General features: G+C 35.3%; 1 protein-coding gene across 1 annotated transcript in view; it reads right to left on the bottom strand.

Annotated features, from left to right (window-relative positions):
- Window positions 1-1500: 1500 nt before the first annotated feature.
- Window positions 1501-19047, bottom strand: part of LOC102696526 (putative uncharacterized protein MYH16) — an 82537-nt gene continuing 64990 nt past the window's right edge. Inside the window, exons 15-25 of the mRNA XM_015356045.2 lie at window positions 18666-18798; window positions 16457-16673; window positions 15660-15796; window positions 13879-13982; window positions 10672-10864; window positions 8698-8901; window positions 7821-7946; window positions 6668-6838; window positions 4805-5005; window positions 2252-2398; window positions 1501-1659 (exon numbers count right to left, since the gene is read on the bottom strand). Coding sequence (XP_015211531.2) covers window positions 1501-1659; window positions 2252-2398; window positions 4805-5005; window positions 6668-6838; window positions 7821-7946; window positions 8698-8901; window positions 10672-10864; window positions 13879-13982; window positions 15660-15796; window positions 16457-16673; window positions 18666-18798 — 1792 coding nt within the window. The remainder of the gene's footprint in view (window positions 1660-2251; window positions 2399-4804; window positions 5006-6667; window positions 6839-7820; window positions 7947-8697; window positions 8902-10671; window positions 10865-13878; window positions 13983-15659; window positions 15797-16456; window positions 16674-18665; window positions 18799-19047) is intronic.

Below are 19047 nucleotides of genomic sequence, written 5' to 3'. Positions count from 1 at the left end.
CATATAGGTAAAAGCAGGAACTCTGTGTTAAAGTAAACCAAAGACTAGGCTTGCACATTGTGACTGGTACAGTAGGCACTTCAAAGTATTCATGTTTGCCTTATGTCTTAAGTTTGTACAGTATGTCAAACTTAAAGTTTTTTAATGGTAAATCTGGGCTACACTTATTTAACATATGGTAAACATATTCTATGGGTGCTATTTTTCTGTATTAAATATTCAGAATTAAATTTCGACAAAAGAAGATACTGATAATGCACTGGCTGTGGTTCATATAATTTCTGAATTTTCTCAGATGTAGAATTTCATTTATAACTATAAATGTGTAAATTATGTTTTGACCTAACTTTATTAATACCTTTATTAAAAATAAAATTAAAACTTTACAATATGCAAAAAATGCCAATGTTTCATTAAGTGTTCCATTCCATTAATTCTTATTTGCATTTTCAACATAGGGTCTGTAGCTTTAGCTGATGCCTTTGCTGTGGATCATAGTTAACACTCAATTAAGAACAATATCAGCACACAGTAGTAGCTAAACAACTAAAAAAAGTGTAAGACCCAATTTATGGCAAGAAAGTTTCTAACTTTGAGAGCTAGAACAGTGTCTCTGCAATGAATGACCAATCATAGACATTATCAATTGGCAACAGATCAGAAGAAGTATTAACAAAACAAGTTTCAAAATGTCAGTGCTAAATAAACTCAAAGATCACATGCCAAGCACAGATCCTTGGTAAACAAATTAATATCCATGTTACAGTACAGTATTTCTGTGTGGAACAGTACAATCATTACATTGTAAACTAAATAACTGTTAAGTGATGTGGTCATAATCTGTACAATCTTTTTTTAAAAGCTTCCTGCAGTACCTTTCATACAATCCATAATACATTTCTATTTGATATTTTATAGATATTTGTAGAAACTCAGTCAGGCAACTTTAAGTTCTCATGTGATTAAAAATACTTGTTACCATAAAACCAAAACATATGAAATGGTTGATGTGTTTGTATTGTTACACCAAAAAACAGTGAACACGGGGAGACTAACAAAGGACACAAAGAACAAAATAGTTGTTTAATAAAATATAAATGGAAATGTAAGGGTTTTGGTTTTTAGTCAGATAGTTCTTGCTACTTGGTTTGTAACAGGTTTCAGAAGACAAAGACAACACCCCACCTCTTAATTTTTCAGCACTGGGATGCAAGCAGATTAGAGCATTCTTTGGTGTGAATCTTCTGAGATGAGGGGCAACATCCTGGCTTTTAAAGTAACATTCAAAATCAAAACCCCCAAGCTGGAGGAAGGCTGGGGTATGGGAGGGAAAAGAATACAAAGCAACACATTCTGAAGTGAAAAGATTAATGTGTTTATACAGGGTCAGGAAATTAAGTTTACACTATTAATTGGGTGTTGTCTTCTCCCCTGAACTACTGCTTTTGAACTCCATTGATCATTTTAACATCCTACTCTACTTTAACAACATATCTGCCACTACTCAATCATGAGCTTTTTCAGGGAGTTGAGATAGGCAGGGATGAGTGATGCAGTGTCGTCATCATTTATGATCTTCTCTGCCCGACCCTCTGAGCCTGCTGAGCTTGGAGACCTGACTGTGAGCTGTGAAAGAGCTGTGAAAGGTGTGCTGTAACCCTATGAAGACAGATACCAAAAGGCACTTTACATTTGTAATATTGCTTAATGAAATACATTTGCTAGAAGTATCTACAGTGTTAGTACCTATTCAATTGCTGCACTTATTAAAACACATAGATCACCTTTTCTCATCATTTTGACCTTAAGCACAAGAAATAAAAATGCTTTAGCAAATGGTTGAAGGAATGATCAGGACAGGGCAACATAGTTGAAGACATATTGATATCAGAATGCCATGGCAATATGGGCAGTGCTTCAATCATTGGAAAAATATACCTTATCTCTTTTTTATTTAATTAAGAACAGCCTCACAGCTTTTGGATCATGTGTTTGATTCTGGGCTGGCCTTCTGTGTGTACTCACCATGGCTCTTCCTAAACTGTGGCTGCTAGGGGTATGGAATAGATTAATTTACTACAGTACCTGTCTTGTAGATCCTTAATAATGTACAGTGCAATATTTTATGTATGGTTAAAAAGAAATGTCCTTGAACAAATTGTGGTGTCTTTGTCTGTATTTGGTTTGGTATCATGTGAAGGTTTCTCATTCAAATTTAACTAACAAGAAAAAAAGGTAGAGATGCACATACTGAAGAGTATCCTTTGCCAAAGCTTGCCCGGTTTTTGGTCCTGATCTTTGTAAGGGCTGCCTCTGCAATATCTGCTCTCTCCTCAGCATCGTCTAGTTCGTGGACTGTCTTCCTGTACTTGGCCAAATTCATATTGGCTTGTTCCTCCTGAAAGGGGATAATAATAATAATAATAATAATAATAATGATGATGATGATGATGATGATGATGATGAAGAACAGGTAACTAGATCTCGCTATTAATCTGAAGAATGAATACCACCTTCACCAAACTTTATAGTATTATTGATCACGGTTTGGACCCTTGAAGTTCCCCAAATGTTCATCAGACAGCATCAGATAAACAGCCTTTTAAGATCAGCCAGGATTTCCCTCAAGAATGCAGACTGCTAAAAATGTTATGTACCACAATAGTGGTGGTTGTTTTCTTAACAACCAACTTCTTTACTAAACCATAAAAAACCCAAACAAAACACGTCAGAGTCTAAACAAAACAATCAAACCGGATTTATCTTTCTATATACAATGTTTTACAGTCTCCATTTCCATTTTTCGACAGTACCATTGTTTTGAGGGCAATAAAGCTACAAGAGATGTGGGTAACTAACATTTGAATACATATTTTCAGTTTCTAAACAGAAGCTAACGAACCTTTGGTATTTTTTAAGTGAAAGATTATGCTTGCTGAAATAATCTATGAAAACTAAATGTTATTCAATTCAAATGTTTAAAAATACGGTTTAATTTAAATTACTATTTTCAAAAGAATTGCAGAAAGTCCTGTGATTAAATGAGGAACTTAATGATTGACTATTCATTTTACAGCAAGCTTTGCTTTAATTTGTTATGATCAAGCAGTTAACACATGACAGGAAATAAATAATTGCATTACAAATTATATTGAAAGAGTGGCAGAGCAATCTTGAAAACATGCTAAATGTGAGTGTCTAATTATTTCCTATCCTATTTAAATAATCTTAATTTGTTTTTTTGTGTTTCCAATATAATTCTCTAAATACTGCAGGGAAAAAATAACATTGTGATCATTGCTGCAAGTGAAATGGATTAATATATACCAATAAAATAAAGCCTATAGCATTTGTATAGATTCTTGTTTTTTTAATTAGGTTTTGAGTGAATGAAGTATTTACTTAGAGTAAAGGTTTATCTACACAACCTGCTGAGGTGATTTCCATTTCTTGAAACTTGACAGGACAGGTACTGTACTGTAATAACTCACTAAATGTATTTTGTTTGAAAGACTAAGTTTATTTGTAGCAAATGCATGAATTGAGAAGATTAAAATAATAGAATGGAATGATTTTTAATGCTTTCTCATTTGTTGGCTTAATGAAGGGGTTATATTATCATCCGAGGGCTAGAGGACTGAAATAAAATCTTAAATACAAGTCATGCAAAACACAGTCCCCTTATCATTATTGAGATTGAAGAGAATAAATCCACTGCATCGTTTGAACCATATCCTGAAAATAAACTGCAACCCTATTCAGCATTTAACAATTCAGGTGCACTGAAAATGAATTAAAAGGCTGGGAATCTCAATATTTCCATTGTATTGGGTTCATACCTATTTTAAGTGATATCAGAAACATGTTAAATGTTATTAAAACTCCTTGAACAACCATCACAACATGTTTTACAAGTTGCCACTATTGTTAGGCTTTTCAAAATAAACAACAATAAACTAGAGAACCAAGGAGTAATTGTTCACTGTTTTGGTTCACAAAAGTACTTTCTTTGCTTGGTTTTATAGGTGTTCCATTAGAAAAGCATTAATTTTATAATAAACTTAATAATTGATTAAGAGTAAATCTACTTTTGGGGATTTTATAGATATTTTAGAATATTTTAGCTTGCTTGTGAGGGAATAAACTAAAAGGTTTTTACTATACTGTACAGTGTGTATTATATCTTGTAAACTACAGTATATATCCTTTTACTTACATTTTACTAAATCCATCTTAGGATATCTGGTCTCAAAAGATAACTTAGCCACATGATGTCATGACATAGTTCACAGGGAAATGACCGAATGACCTCTCCTGGAACAAATGGTCAATTCAGCAGAAGGGGCTACTTGTCACGCAAGCTGGCAGTAAAGGATATATATGTAATGGTCAGCTTTTGAGAATTACCATATATAGCCACAATGCAAGCAGAGAGTCATGTGGGATTGTGCCACACGATGCAAGACTTCCATATGCATATGAATAAAGACGACTTTCAACACACAAAAGATCAGCTGATGCCGTGTTTTTTGGCAGTACACTTGTAATCTCCAGATTGTTTAGATACATTGTTTAAAGTATCTAAATATTAAATACATATTAAAGGCAAATAGATGGGATAGAATGAAAAGTTACAATGGACAATACTACATATACTGTAATATGTCACTAAGCATACATGGGTCTCAAGATCCCCAAGATACCATAGGAGTCCATTAATTCATGGCAAAAGAGCTTGATTTTACCAAAAGTGCAAACACCATGGCAGCAAAACTCATTCTCATGCCAAAAATCAGTACAGTACCGCTTCCTCTACTTGTCTCTTGTAGGCCTTCATCTTGTTCTGGAGCCTCTCTACCAGTTCCTGCATCCTCTGCTGGTTCTTCTGGTCTTCCTCGGACTGAAACACCAGTTCCTTTAAGCGCCGCTCATTCTTGCGCAGCGTCTTCACAGTCTCAGCATGCCGCTTCTGCTCAGAGTCCAGCTCCATCTCTAACTCCTTCACCTGAAAAAGAGCAGAATGCAAGTGCCTGCACACACTGAAAAGAATACTTAAGTAGGATCCACCAGAGTGTCACATTCTTTGTGATGCACTGAAAATGGAGGGTGGAGTGGTGGGTCTGTGGCTAAAGATCTGTGCCTGTGGCTGGAAGGTTGTAGGTTCAAATCCTGAGGAATCCTATTCTGTTGGCCCCCTGAGCAGGGGCCTCCAGGGACATTGTATAAATAGCTGACCATGTGCTCTGACCTCAAGCATCTCTCTCCCTGTCTCTGTGCCTGTATTTCTCATGGAGAGCAAGCTGGGGTATGTGAAAAGACTCTTATCTTAAAATTGTTTGTATTCAGATGAGTTTAATACTGAGACTGAGAAATACAAGTAATACAGTAGATATGTAGAGAACTAATGTACAGTTAGGCACTTTAAACTACTGCTCTCACCTACATGTATGGCCACTTTACTAGAGATTGTGCGCAAATCAGAGAAAGTGGGTTAATCAATAAAAAAATATTTTACCAAAGCTATGCCTAATAAAACTTAATTTCCTAACAACTATTTCCAATGTTTTCTTGGTGAAACTGGAATATCAATACACAGTACATTACACAGGAGACATAAATATTAATATTCTTTTATTTGCTATTCTGCAGTATGATTTAATTAAAAGTTTGCCTTTTTATTTGTCATTGTTAGAGACAGAGATACAGTAGATGCTAACCTATCATGTGTGTACAGCACATCTTTAACTTTATGATAAAATAAATGTTAAATTTACTCATCTAAATTTTCAGAACTCATTAGAGTTACAATCCACACTCTATCTTATACTTATTTTTCAAAATGTTTAATAATGTCACTACAATAAATCATTTACCTCTATGAATATATTTAACTCTGCTTTTCATGGTTTCTGATTTCAGAAATTGCTTAAGACAGTATGTAAAATGCAAAGTGACAATCATGAAATACTCCAAATATTGTTAATTAAAAATAGACATATAATTAAAACTCAATGAAAATATGAAAAATATTTTCTATTTTATCAACAACTCATTGAAAATCAATTAAACATGACTGACTTCTCATACAATATGACTATGCTCCAGAGAAGGAGGTTTTTAATTTTAAAGGAATTCCATGACCATACTACTCATCCTTTTTCCTATTTATTATCATAAAACAGAACTCTATACACTGCTTCCAGATTCAATTGAAATACTGTGGCACATACAGTTAAAGCTCAGTATCACCACAAATCCTTTCACAGTCACTGCCTTTTTCAAGGTTTGTTCAGTTATATCTTGAGCATGAACTGTGGTTATGACTTTTATCTAATACCCACAGCTGAAGAAAGTCAATGTGTTGTGGTTATCATAAAAAGCAATTCTCAGTTCATCTCACCAGAACAGGCATGAACAATTGGTATGAAACAGCACATCACCGCATTCATGTGAAGTGTTTCATAAGGGAACTGTGGTCAAAACAAGCATGCAAAATCACCACATAATGAAGTCAAGAATGTATCATGTGCTCTTCTCTTTTCACACAGGCATTCTTACTATTTAACATGATTCATATATGTTATCCTTAGCACATGATTTACAGTATGTGTGGTGAATAGAGTCTGCTATAGAAGAGTATTGCACATCAGCACATTAAAATACCTACTCTTGCTTCTAGTTTCTGTATGATTTTCTTGCCACCCTTCAATGCCAGCTGCTCAGCCTCGTCGAGTCGGGCAGTCATGTCCTTGATCTGAGCCTCCAGGCCCTTTTTCACTCTCTCCAGGTGCAAAGTGTGTTCCTGCTCATGGCGCAACTCCTCTGCCACTCTGGCAGCCTACAATAAGAACCATTGCAATGAAAAGATTATTTTCTGCTGTTAATGGACCACAGCAAGTGATGTACTGTACAGGGCCAACTCTTTTACCCAAACTGAACTTTGGCCAGCAGAGACTAAGGTAAATTAACCTTTGACGACAATGACAAGAACACCATATGCAATTAATACAGTATATTTTATAAGATGGCCATGGAAAAACATTAATTATACTAAGTAAAATCCTCCTGGACTATTCTGAGAATAATGGATGCAGGCTAAAAGGCACCTCTTTGGGGTTATCTATGTATACACAACACAATACACGCTCTTTATGCAAAGAGTTGTGTTCTACTCAGCTATATTTTTGAAGATGATACTGTACCTGGCTTCTTTCAAGAAACAGATGGATTAATAATCCTTGACCCTTGGATTAATAATGTACTGAATACCAAACAGGCTGGAAAGGCCAAATGGCTCCCTCTCATTTGCAACCATTTCTATGTTCTTAAATAATAAACAAATGATATTCATATTATACAGTATGTTGATGAAAGTAATGATGTGTGAAACCACTCTAGGAAGGATATCACCAATCGTGAATGCTACTGTACATAACTTTCCATTTGCTTTTATTCCTAGATCGTATGGGTTCTGAGATTCAAGTGTCCGTCCTTTCTTTTGAAATCTGTAAGGCTAAAAATGATCACATCTCCATAAAGAATTTGTGTTCTGATTACTTCTACAGAGGACATGCAAATATCTACCCAACAGTTTTTCAAAGGCAGAAGGAAACTCCCAAAGCATTTGAAAAGTGAACACAATAGAGTCTGTTACAGTCAAACCTATCTATTCTCTTGGATATGGAATTCATGAGATTACTTAATATTTTGCTATAGTCATCTAATCATGTCATGCTAGTTAGCTAACTGAAATCATTCATGGCCCAAACAAAAAGGCATTATGGAGAATCCATTATATTAAATCTGTAGACATACAGTACCTCACATGTGGCCTTTTTAGCTTTTTCATCTGCGGTTCTGATCTCACTGTATAATTCTTCATGCTCTGTGGTAAACTGCTGCAGGTCAGCTTCCAGCTTTCGTTTCAGACAGGTCACTGACTGGAACTGTATTGTAGGCAAGACATACAGTATCACACATAATAGGTGTGTTTGCTTGAATAGTGTGCAGAATATTTCCACTCTATAATATTTCACACTCTATTTCAGGATACATCTCTTCTTTAGTCTTAACAATGAGCTTTTGTGCAGTTAAGGGTGTGCCTTAACTTTTGTGAAGTTAAGGGTGTACATTATAAATAAAATGTGTTCATATAAAATACTAAAAATAGTTTACATAGGATATAGAAAAAATAAACAATAGACAGTAGATTTTGTCATACTTTAACAACAGTTTTCTGCATACCTAATGCTCACATTTTATGTTAACTATATTCTGAACGTTTAGTTAATATGTGCTTAACAAAAACATCATCTGCAGTGTACTCATACGAGGGTGAATCAAAAAGTAAAAAAATCAAAGCAACTAAAACAAAGATGAAATTGTCTACATTCCCTCCAGCTTCAGAGGGATACAAATCTCTCTAAAAAATGAAATTCAGCAGATTCTTGCATCTGTTAATAAAATTCATCTTCATGTATTACACATAGTATTCAGATCAGTGCTTCAGATGCTAATCTTATCAATCACTATCTTCTTTCTGCTTTGCTGACTGGAATGACTGGAAGTTCTAATACCAAACAAAGCTGATGCTACTATAATATTTCAAAAGCACCTTTTCTGTCAACTACCTTAATGTACGTTTCATGCAGTAGATGAAGTAAGGACATTTTTTTTCCTACAGAAGCTTCCTCTCACCTGACTGTTAATTTCATTGTATTTCTCAGTCATTTCAATTAGTTCCTGCTCCAGGGTTTTGCGGGCTCGTTCTGTGGCATCCAGGCTGGTGCGGGATTCTTCAGCCTCAGTGGCAAGAAGGTTACAGCGGCGCTCCATCAGGTTGTGCTGCTCCCTAAGCTCCTCGTGATGCCTGGAGTCTTCCTCTATCTGTGCCTGCATGTCCTGAGGAGACAAAACACTTTTAAAAGTCAGTCGTGCACTATTAAAGGATGACACATTTCCAATTTTAATCCATCCATCCATTCAATTCAGGTTCTTAGGGGAACCAGAGCCTATCTGGGAAAGCAACAGGTGACACCTTGGATAGGACACCATTACATCACAGGACACACACAGAAACAAACACTCACACACTCACGCCAGGGACAGTTTTCCCAGAAGCCAATGAACCTACCAAAATGTTTTTGGACTATGGGAGGAAACTGGAGCATCCAGAGGAAACCCATGCAAACACAATACACAATACAAACTTCACACAGACAGCAGCCCAGGTCTGGAACTGCATCCAGGTCCCCATTGCTGTGGCAATCCTGTGAGGTAACCACTCTGCCTCGCTGCCACTGTGCCGCCCAATCATAATCAAATCTACAGTATGGAGAACTCCAGGGTCACTTGAAAAACCACAATGTCTTTGGTTGGAAAGATTTCATTTAGGATCAGCAACAACTGCTACTGACAATGCCAAAGAGTTCTGAAGTAGACTAATTCAGATTGTAGTCTCCATGCAAATGCCTTTTCTCCTATTGGAAACTAACAATTGATTGAAGGTTTTTGTCAAATTAATACAATCAGGATTTGACAATAACCTAAGGGAACATTGAGTCCTAGTTCTGTTTCATTCTAAAATTGTACTTTATGGACTTTGAATTTAAAAAGGTTGGATTTTTTTAATAACATAAACATTTTTTTAAAATTATGACAGGATCACTAAAGATTTGATTAAATTATATTTTAGATACAGTATAGAGGACAGTTTGAATATACAATACTGTAAGATGACCATGCAGAGCAGCACTGTCTTTACTGTACTTCACTTGAGAAATATCCCTATTAATCCAGCAGATGGCAGTCTAATGTTGTAAAAAATGTAAATAGTATAAATGCTGAAACTAAACTATGGTATGCAAAAGCCTGAGCTAGCAATTTAAATACCATGTGTTTATAGAATTCTTTACTAAATTGAATGTGGCAACCAGTGTAATGAACCACTACTGCTTCTTATTAATATATCAAAGTTGCTCCATTGTTTCTGCTTTGTCAATGACAGATTGGTATTAAAATAATTATTTAATAACATTTACATTTAATAAGATCTCCGTTATTACAAACTGTACAGCAGCTTCTGTAGCTAAAACATCTTCATTTCTAGATGCTTGATGTATGATTTTCTTCTCCAGAGCAATTGTGTTCATACCAAATTTCAGACTCTAAAATTGTGTCACTTTGTGTGGTGTTTCTTGATGAGCTGCCTGACAACCAATAACATAGCTAATAACATAAGCAGAATATCAGAATATTATTAACTCTGGACAGAGAAGTATTAAGTGTTTTGATGGCATGTGTTTTGGCAAACAAGAAACAAAGACCATGCTCACTTGCATGCTCCTATAATACAAATATGTTGTTAGATATGTCAGTTTTGTGTTCAATGTCCTAAACTGTGCAATAGGTTAATTAAAGACAAAGTAATCAGGACCTTGCGTTAATGTCTTATCTGAAGGATGGTACCACCTACAGAGCAGTGTCTACTATCATCATTAATGTGTAAATTCTAGTCCAGAGATCCAGCAACAAGTGAGCTCTGGCATGTGTGATCAATAAGAAAAAGTAAACAGGCAGCTAGTGCTAATTAGTACACTTTGGTAATGACTTTCCTAGCAACATGCTGGGACACACCTGCTCACACATGCCCTGTACTGAATGTCAATTTACCTTTATCTGCTGCTGCATTTTCTTAGTGGTCTTCAGCAGCTCTGCATTGTTCTTGGTTACCAGGTCCAGTTGGATCTCCAGCTCATTGACATCCCCTTCCAGTTTCTTCTTCATGCGCACTGCCTCTGTGCGTCCTTTTACCTCAGTGTCCAAGCTAGCCTGCAGGGACTCCAATGCTCTTTGGTGGCTCTTTCTGAGCAGTAGAGAGTACAACAAAGAGCCATTAGCTCCTCCAAACACTGATATACTATTTTAGAGGGCATATTGGCGTCCATGAATGTCATGGCACGACAATGGCAGGGTAAAGACCATCAGTTACAGGAGATTATACCGTGGTAAAATAAAAGAAATGGTTGATTTATAACAATGTCTGGCATTCTTGTAAACTGTACTCAGCTCTAGACAAGGCAGCACAGGTATTGCAAAGTAATTTTCATTTATTTTTTCCCAAAAGCTTCCAATGCTGAATGGGTATAGTCACAATGTGAAGTTGAAGGCACACTGTAAATGTTAGGGGTACAGGATTTAAATAGTCAGGATACCTTATCATTTCACCTGAACTGCTTATTACGATTTCATCATACTGCTTGGAGTAAAGCAGTACTCCAAGTAATCTATGAAATGTATTTTGGAATGAAAAATTGTTTTATTTTTATATTTAAAACAACATGCAAACTTTATGTTCCCTGCTATTTTTAACCATCATAATTAGGTATTCCTTATCAATTGTAACACTCTACATACTGTAACAATGATTTGAGAAAGGGTAAGTACACAAAATAATGTACTATATGTAGTACAATTGATTTAAAGAAAAACATGTATTTCTGATATAAAATAATTGTTTGACGTGCATTAATTCAGTTTTTTGTATATTTCAATTTTAAATATCTAAAAATCCTGATAATTTAAAACAAGATAACTGCAGTCTATGATTTTTTAACACAATCATTATATTCATTTTTTATTCCACAACATTCATTCTATGTGGATTGTGTACAATTTATTTACAGAGAAAGAGAATTAAATGTTGATGATGTAGTTTTTTATATACTGTATGATCGCTCTGAGCCAGTGCCAAGTGCCAGTGAGTGACAGCGATCCACAAAAAAAAAAACATTCCCAAATGCTATAGAATTATGAGCTCACCATAAAAGAGAACAATTTCCTTGCATTGGGAACAGCAGGCAAACAGGAAAAAAGAAGGAGCCAGTGTTAAACCAAAACTAGGCAGATAGTCAAAGACTGTGAAATGCTTTTAAAAGTATTGGCATAATTCAGATTAATAACTGAAATCAGAAGAAAGATTCAATAAATGCAACCACTTTGAATTCAGAATATTAAGCAACTTTGTTCTGAGTTCAGAACATATCAGGTCACTGTATGATAAACATACGCTCCATAACATATCTGTAATACCACAGAATTACTGTATATTCTTTAATACCTAAATATTACTTTTATCACTTAAGCCTTCTGAGCTAAGAATGATGCTTTCCATAAGTACCGAGATGCTTGTACTTTTTTTGCATCTGTAGATGCATACAGATCCATATGGAAAAACTGGCATTGGGCTATAAGCAACATAGAGTAGAGTAAATTTGGTCTTATGTGGATTACTAGAAACAGCAAAATTCTGTATTCATTAATTTAATCCTAGATCCTGTATGCTAGGAAATTGCGTGATATAATCTTAGCATGTTTTATCCCAAGGAACAATACTGCCTGAGTAATCCACAAACAACTCAAAATCCACATTTACTCACTTTTTAGAATAAATAACATGATGTACAGTACGTGCCCAATTAGTTACTTATGTAAAATGCAGATGTTGCATTTTCATTGTACAGTAACTATGTTTTCATTGATAACTAAGTAAACTAATGATTTGAGGGCCAGTTGTTGAGATAACCATTCTTGCCCAGCCAGGCCATGCTTTATAGATGAGTGGTGTTCTTTGGAGCAACAGGTCTCCTCTGCAGTTCCTTTTACATCCATAATTTAGCATTTCCAGCACTTAAGTAAAAGTTTATTGTGGTTTCATCTGTCAATAAAATCATTCCAGAACTGTCCCAGCTCATCTTTTTACTAACAAATACATTTAAAAATATAATGGTGATAATGCCCCAGCATGGAAATACATGTTTGACTATGAAATTGGTTCACTCATTTTTACTGATGATCTATTAATGATGGATGATGATGTAGAAAATGCTTCCATACAAATGGAGCTTCTCCATGTAGCACAACAATGAGCCAAAGCATACAGGCAATGCAATGAAGGAGTTTTTATGGGGGAAAAGTGGAAAATCTTAGATTGGCCAAGATTCCAAATTTATCCAGATGAACAAGTATTATTCCTTCTGACACATAAAATGAAGTCAGAACTCCCCCCAAATAAGTAAGAATTCAAAGTGGCTGCAGCAGAGTGTCTCAAATGATTACACAGATTTTGGTCAGATGAATGGGTTGCTGTTATTGCCTCAAGGGGATATGCAATCAAATACTGACTTTTATGCACTGAAAATGACTTAATGTGAATGTGTGAATGTACACATGATACTGTATCACTGGGTTGAACATGCAGTATGTTTGTGTTTTATGATCAAACATATACGGTACTGTACAGTATGTGAATTTACCCCCCCCAAAAGTGCATGCTATACTGTTCTTATCATTTATATAAATCTCATGATCACAGACATAAATTGCTTCGTATGATCACAAATATAGACTGCATGATGGTTAAGCAAAGTGCCAATACTTTTGGAATGCGCTGTACAGTATATGAAAATACCTTTGGGCTATTTTACTGTATAAAATATTTTTTTCATCACGCTAAATTTACTATGCGTTCTTGGAAAAAACAAAATTGTATTGGTACCAAATCAACGCAATACATTTAATCTTCGTTTACAGACATTTAAATTGATATTAATACGGATTTATGTATAAGTTTTCAACTCCACTATAAACCCATTAAAAACATATGTGAAGTACGTATGTGTTTTATATAACCTCTAATCCCTCTCCTCATCTGGAATATATATATATACAGTATATATTCTTTTAAAATGTTATGAAAGATAAATAGACAGCTACAATATAAATCTGTGGTAGATTATGCTCTTTGGCTGAACCCAGCTTTCAAACTGCATGTTTAGTTTTAGTATGTAGGTGCTATAATAAGTATAAGGAATTAACTACCTAGTTCCTTCAAACTCTTCCTCTTTTTCTTGGAGTCTCCGATCTACGTCTGCCTTTGCCTGTGTCAGTTCCAGCTGCAGACGCATTACCTTGGTTTCTTCAGCCTGAGGATTAGGATGAAGGTAAATTGTAATCCATTACATAAATTCTGTTCATTGTCCCATTTCAGCTGCTCCTCATATAACATCTGACTGATGGTCACACGTCTAGGACAACAGTACACATCTGTCTTTAATGGTCTTGTGCTTTTCTGTAACTGACTGTAACTTTTCTGTACCTTTCTGTAACCATAAACAGCATTAGCTTAATGAAACAGCTTAATGAACAAGAGCTATTATCACATGTAAGACTTGAATATAGAACCTATAATGTGAATACTTAGATAATAAAGTGAGTTGGTGAAATAATGAATATAGATTCTGAAATGATGAGGCTGGCAGAATGGTCATAAAAATATGAATATGAGATGTAAAATGAGAAGAAATGGACTGTAACAGCCATAGTTTTACTCCAGTAGGATGTATACATACTGTAAATCCAACTGTATTTTTTAACACTAAAAATATTGTCAGTATTTAGGAAAGCCCTGTAAATGAACATGGACACAACTGCACTGACAGCAGCAACCAGCAGCTTTTCTCTGTGTTACAGTACATTGTAATGAAAAAGTAAATGTTAAAAAATATTTCTACAGTCTTAGGTGCATGGAACTATGTCTAAGGAATTTCTGCTAGATGCTGTAGTTCTAGAAGATAGATGGTTAAAGATAGACGGTTACCTATAGAAGATAGATGGTTAACCATCTATAGAAGATAGATAAAATAGCATTCACTTGACACATTTTTTAGACAAAAAAATACTTTTGGCAATACAAGCATGCAGAACTAACACTGCCCTCCTTACAGGTTTTCTAAGATAATTAGCCTTGGGGGTACAAATAAAGTCAAGTGAAGTGAGCTCAGTATTTTTTTTTATTTAAACTGTTAGTGAAAATCCTTATCAGCATTTTCTATGCAACTGGGAAAACCTTGCATACTGTACTCTAAAAATAGATTTGAGAATCCAGTCTTAACTGCAATAACACATCCAATTAAATGAAACTTGTAAAAAGCACTGAGCATTCAAAATCTGAAGAAAGTGAGTACAACAAGCAAAAAATAAGATCAATAAATTCTTAAATGTTACCTTGAGTTTGCAGTGTTTCAAGAACAAGACAATGTGTAACAGAACTGAAAGAATATGCTAGTCCAAATCAAAGCTACCATTTACAATTTCACAATTAACACCAAAATGTGGAACTGTCCCATAGCACTTCTACCGATGTACTGTAACAGGGTATATGTGGCATGAATCTGCCATAGTGATGTAATTCTCTAGGACGCCCAAGAGGTTTGAATTCTCCTGCAGCAGGAGACGGGCATTTTGACATAGTGATGTTCACTGCTAATTGGAAAGGTTACCACAGTTCTTCCAAAACAAGACTAGAGAATGCTTGAGAGACAGGCAAATTAATCCCCTCTCTGGGATTTATACACACGAAGCCATACTGGTTGTATACTGTAAATGCCCTTTTCAGAACGCTTTTTCTGAATGTACTTGTGTGTGCTTTATTTTGTTATTATCTCCAAGTAAAGACTCTCATTTTAAAATTACAGGGCTCAGTATGTATTGGATAAACTTTCTAGATTCAAAGGGTTAAACTTAAACCTACTGGTACTATAGAAGGTCTCCGAACCTAAGACCCAATTGATTATAATGATATGAAAATGATGTTCCAGTACCTCCAGAGCAGCCTCAGACTCCTCCAGTGAAGCCTGCAATTCTTCTTTCTCCATTTCCAGCTTTTTTTTCGATTTTTGGAGCTCATGAACACTTTTTCCTCCCTCGCCGAGCTGATCCGTTAGATCAGCTATCTCTTCTAAAATGAACAAAACATGGTATTCAAATTTAATATATCAAAAAGTATGATGTTTTATGATTAAATTAGCAAAATAGTATGGGAGAGTTAAAAGATTATATGAAGCCACAAAACAAACAGATATCATTATATTGTTTTATGTTTAGATATCTGGGTGGCATGGTGGTGTAGTGGTTAGCTTTGCTATTAGAATGCCATACGCATGAAGTTTGTACTGTATGTTCTCCCTTTGTTCACATGGGTTTCCTCAGGGTGTTCTGGTTTCTTTCCACACTCAGAAAACTGTGGGATAACTGGTTTCTGGGGAAATTGGCCCTAGGTGTGTGTCTGTGTTTGTGTCTATATGGCTTGCGATGGACTAGTGTCCCATCCAGGATGTAGCCTTGCACCCGTCCCTTGTTGGCACAGGCTCCAGCTCCACTGCAGCCCTAAATTAGAAGAAATGGTCATCTACTGTATCTAATCCTGTTCCATCCAGTTTTATGAATTTTTAAGGATAGAATTATGGTTCAGTATGTTTAAATAAATGAAGATAAATATCTTACCAGCATTTCCTAAAATCTACTACAAAACACGGTCAGTTGTGCGAGAATAGACCATCATGGCATGTGTTCAGTATACAACCACTTTTGGGATTCTTAGACATCTCATAAGACTCACCTTGAAAGGCTTTGTTTTCCCTTTTCAAAGCTTCTATTTGCTCAATAGCCTCCTCATAGGACGTCTTCAGTTTGAAGAGTTCTGTGGCATGTTGGCGACACTCCTTCTGACAGCTGTCCAGCTCTGCCAGGATATCCTCACATTTCTGACGCCAGTCTGACAACTGCTTCTCCAGCACACGCTGCTTCTTGTCCAGAGCTGCTGCAGTAGCATTAGCCTGAAAAGAAGAGCAAATAGATTTTTAGACTATATAAAACTATATTCTATATAAAACACAACACACAAGTCTATAATAGATTTACAACTCCAGCTTTGAAACATTTAGTACTTTCGGACATGAGTTTACAATAAAAAAAGATTAGTTCCATCAACGCCTCTGCATGTCAGGTAAGAAAAGGAAGAGACAAAAGGCATTAGTTGTAGCTTTTACAATATAGTCAGTAGTCAACAGTGCCAGAAATAACAGTCTGATAATAAAGTCTGCCGTGAAAAGTATTGTATAAAAACTTTAATCAGATCACAAGACCGTTTCATAGAATTGCCTATCACAAGAATCAAAGCATTTGGTGTTTGTATTGCGTGCATAGAATATTGTTTTTTTCTGCTCAGTTTGGATATACTGTATGGTAAAAAATAAGGGGACTGGAACATTTTCTACTTTCTCACAAAGATGCAGTATTTGGCCTGTTAAACCTGATGACAGACACAGAAACTGAATATGTCCACTATCCATTATTTGTAGTAAAGTTTAATGACTATTATTTGTAAATCGAGTCTTATTAATAACAGATCTTTTTCAGAAAAAAGAACAAATAAGAACAAAACATTTCAACATCCCACCATAAGTAATACCCTACACAGAGTCTCCCACCAAGTCCAAGCCCCCACCATCCTGTCCTCAGCACCTTGGATGCAAGCAGATGGCTCCATGTAAAAAATATCAAGTTGGGATAGGATGAAATAATGCCAGGGAAGAGAAAGCAGGGGCTCCATACAGAGTGCCAATATCTTTTTCTTGCAGTTGGATCAGCCTACCTAGCTACCATTAGTGGAATCTTTCTCTATCATTTTTTAGAAAGAAAATGTTAGCTTTGCATTTTCTCTTGGATGTTCTGGGCACCAGAATGGATTAGTGGCGTAGTGTCATGTGACACGTAAAGAAAAAAAAATCAAAACAAGTTGGTATTCATGCAGGCAACCTGCAAGAATTACTTATTAAAGAAATTGAATTGTGAGCATGTCAGAAGAACTTCAGCTTGTAATCATAGTCAGTAGAAAAATATATGCTGAGAAAAATCAAATTATCAGAGTCTGAATTATTCATGCGCTTAATGGAAGAGTCCCTCAGGGAAGTTTGTCAGTTGTGATACTGTACCTAGAGGCATGAAGGAAAAATTAAGTTTGTCTTTGTGCTATTCAAATGTGCACAAGTGATGCCTCCTAATGTTTTTTTTTAAATATGTTAACTCCGTCACTGATTTCAAATATAGTGCCAATTAAAAAAACATGACAGATTGACGATATTTAGGTTTTTCTGTAAATTGATTAATCCTGTGTAATAATTTTAAAAAGCTATGGGGAAAAAGCATATTATTGAGCAAATTGTTATTAACCCAATAGTCTCTTAAATTTTAATACACACATTCTTCTTTAATAATAATAATCAATATTTGTAATGCATCAATGCTCTAAAAAGTCCAAGAGGTGATAGAAAATTTAGAATGGGTTAGTGGGATGAAAGTAACACATGAAATATTTTATACTTCCTATAGCCAAAGTAAAAAATACAAAATATTTAATTTCATAGTTTTATAGCATTTGAATTATTTTTTATTTTGTAGACTATGATGGTGAGTCTTGGTTAGGACTACCAAGTTGTGTTCTTTATTTAGGTTCTGTACATCCTGACTACATCAGTTCACCCAGCTGTATAAATAGAAACCAGAATTGCTAGTAACTCTATGATGAACCGTGTGGGGTTGTGGGGTGTCATCTACTCTCAGCCTGTTTAACATTACAATAATAAGGATATGATCCAGTCAGTAGAGGGACCTTGCTCAGAATGAGCTTTACTTACAGTACTCCTTTAGAAACAGTTTGCAATCAATTTTTAAAGCTAAGCATTTCTCTAGCTATTTTCAAAAGTAAAAAAAAAACATGAATCCTTAATGTTTTCACTAGTTTTGTTTCCTAATGGAGCTTCTCCTACCTTTTCTAAGTCAATGCTAAGGTCCTCAACTTCCCCTTGTAATCTCTGTTTGGTCTTTTCCATGCTCGAGCATTTGGCCTGAGTGGCCTCCACTGCTTCTTCTGCCTCTTGTAACCTTGAGGATAGCTTTTTCCTGGGAAAATAAAAAAGAGAGAAATGAAAATGAAAATGGAACAAGTATTGACCTACAGTATAACACTGGAGAACAAAGTTCAGATTAACTTCATTTCACTTAAATGAGACAATGAGATCAAAAACTACATTTAATTTTGCAGGAAAATTCACTACACTTTAGTTTGGTAATTATGAAGAGCAGCCACTCACATTTAATACATTGTTTTTCCATTTTCTGGTTCTTCTGATGCAATTTAGTTGGATTAGC

Source organism: Lepisosteus oculatus, chromosome 9, assembly GCF_040954835.1.
Source record: "Lepisosteus oculatus isolate fLepOcu1 chromosome 9, fLepOcu1.hap2, whole genome shotgun sequence".
NCBI lineage: Eukaryota > Metazoa > Chordata > Actinopteri > Semionotiformes > Lepisosteidae > Lepisosteus > Lepisosteus oculatus.
Note: the sequence above shows the minus strand (reverse complement) of the source record. Positions and strands in the feature narration are given on the sequence as shown.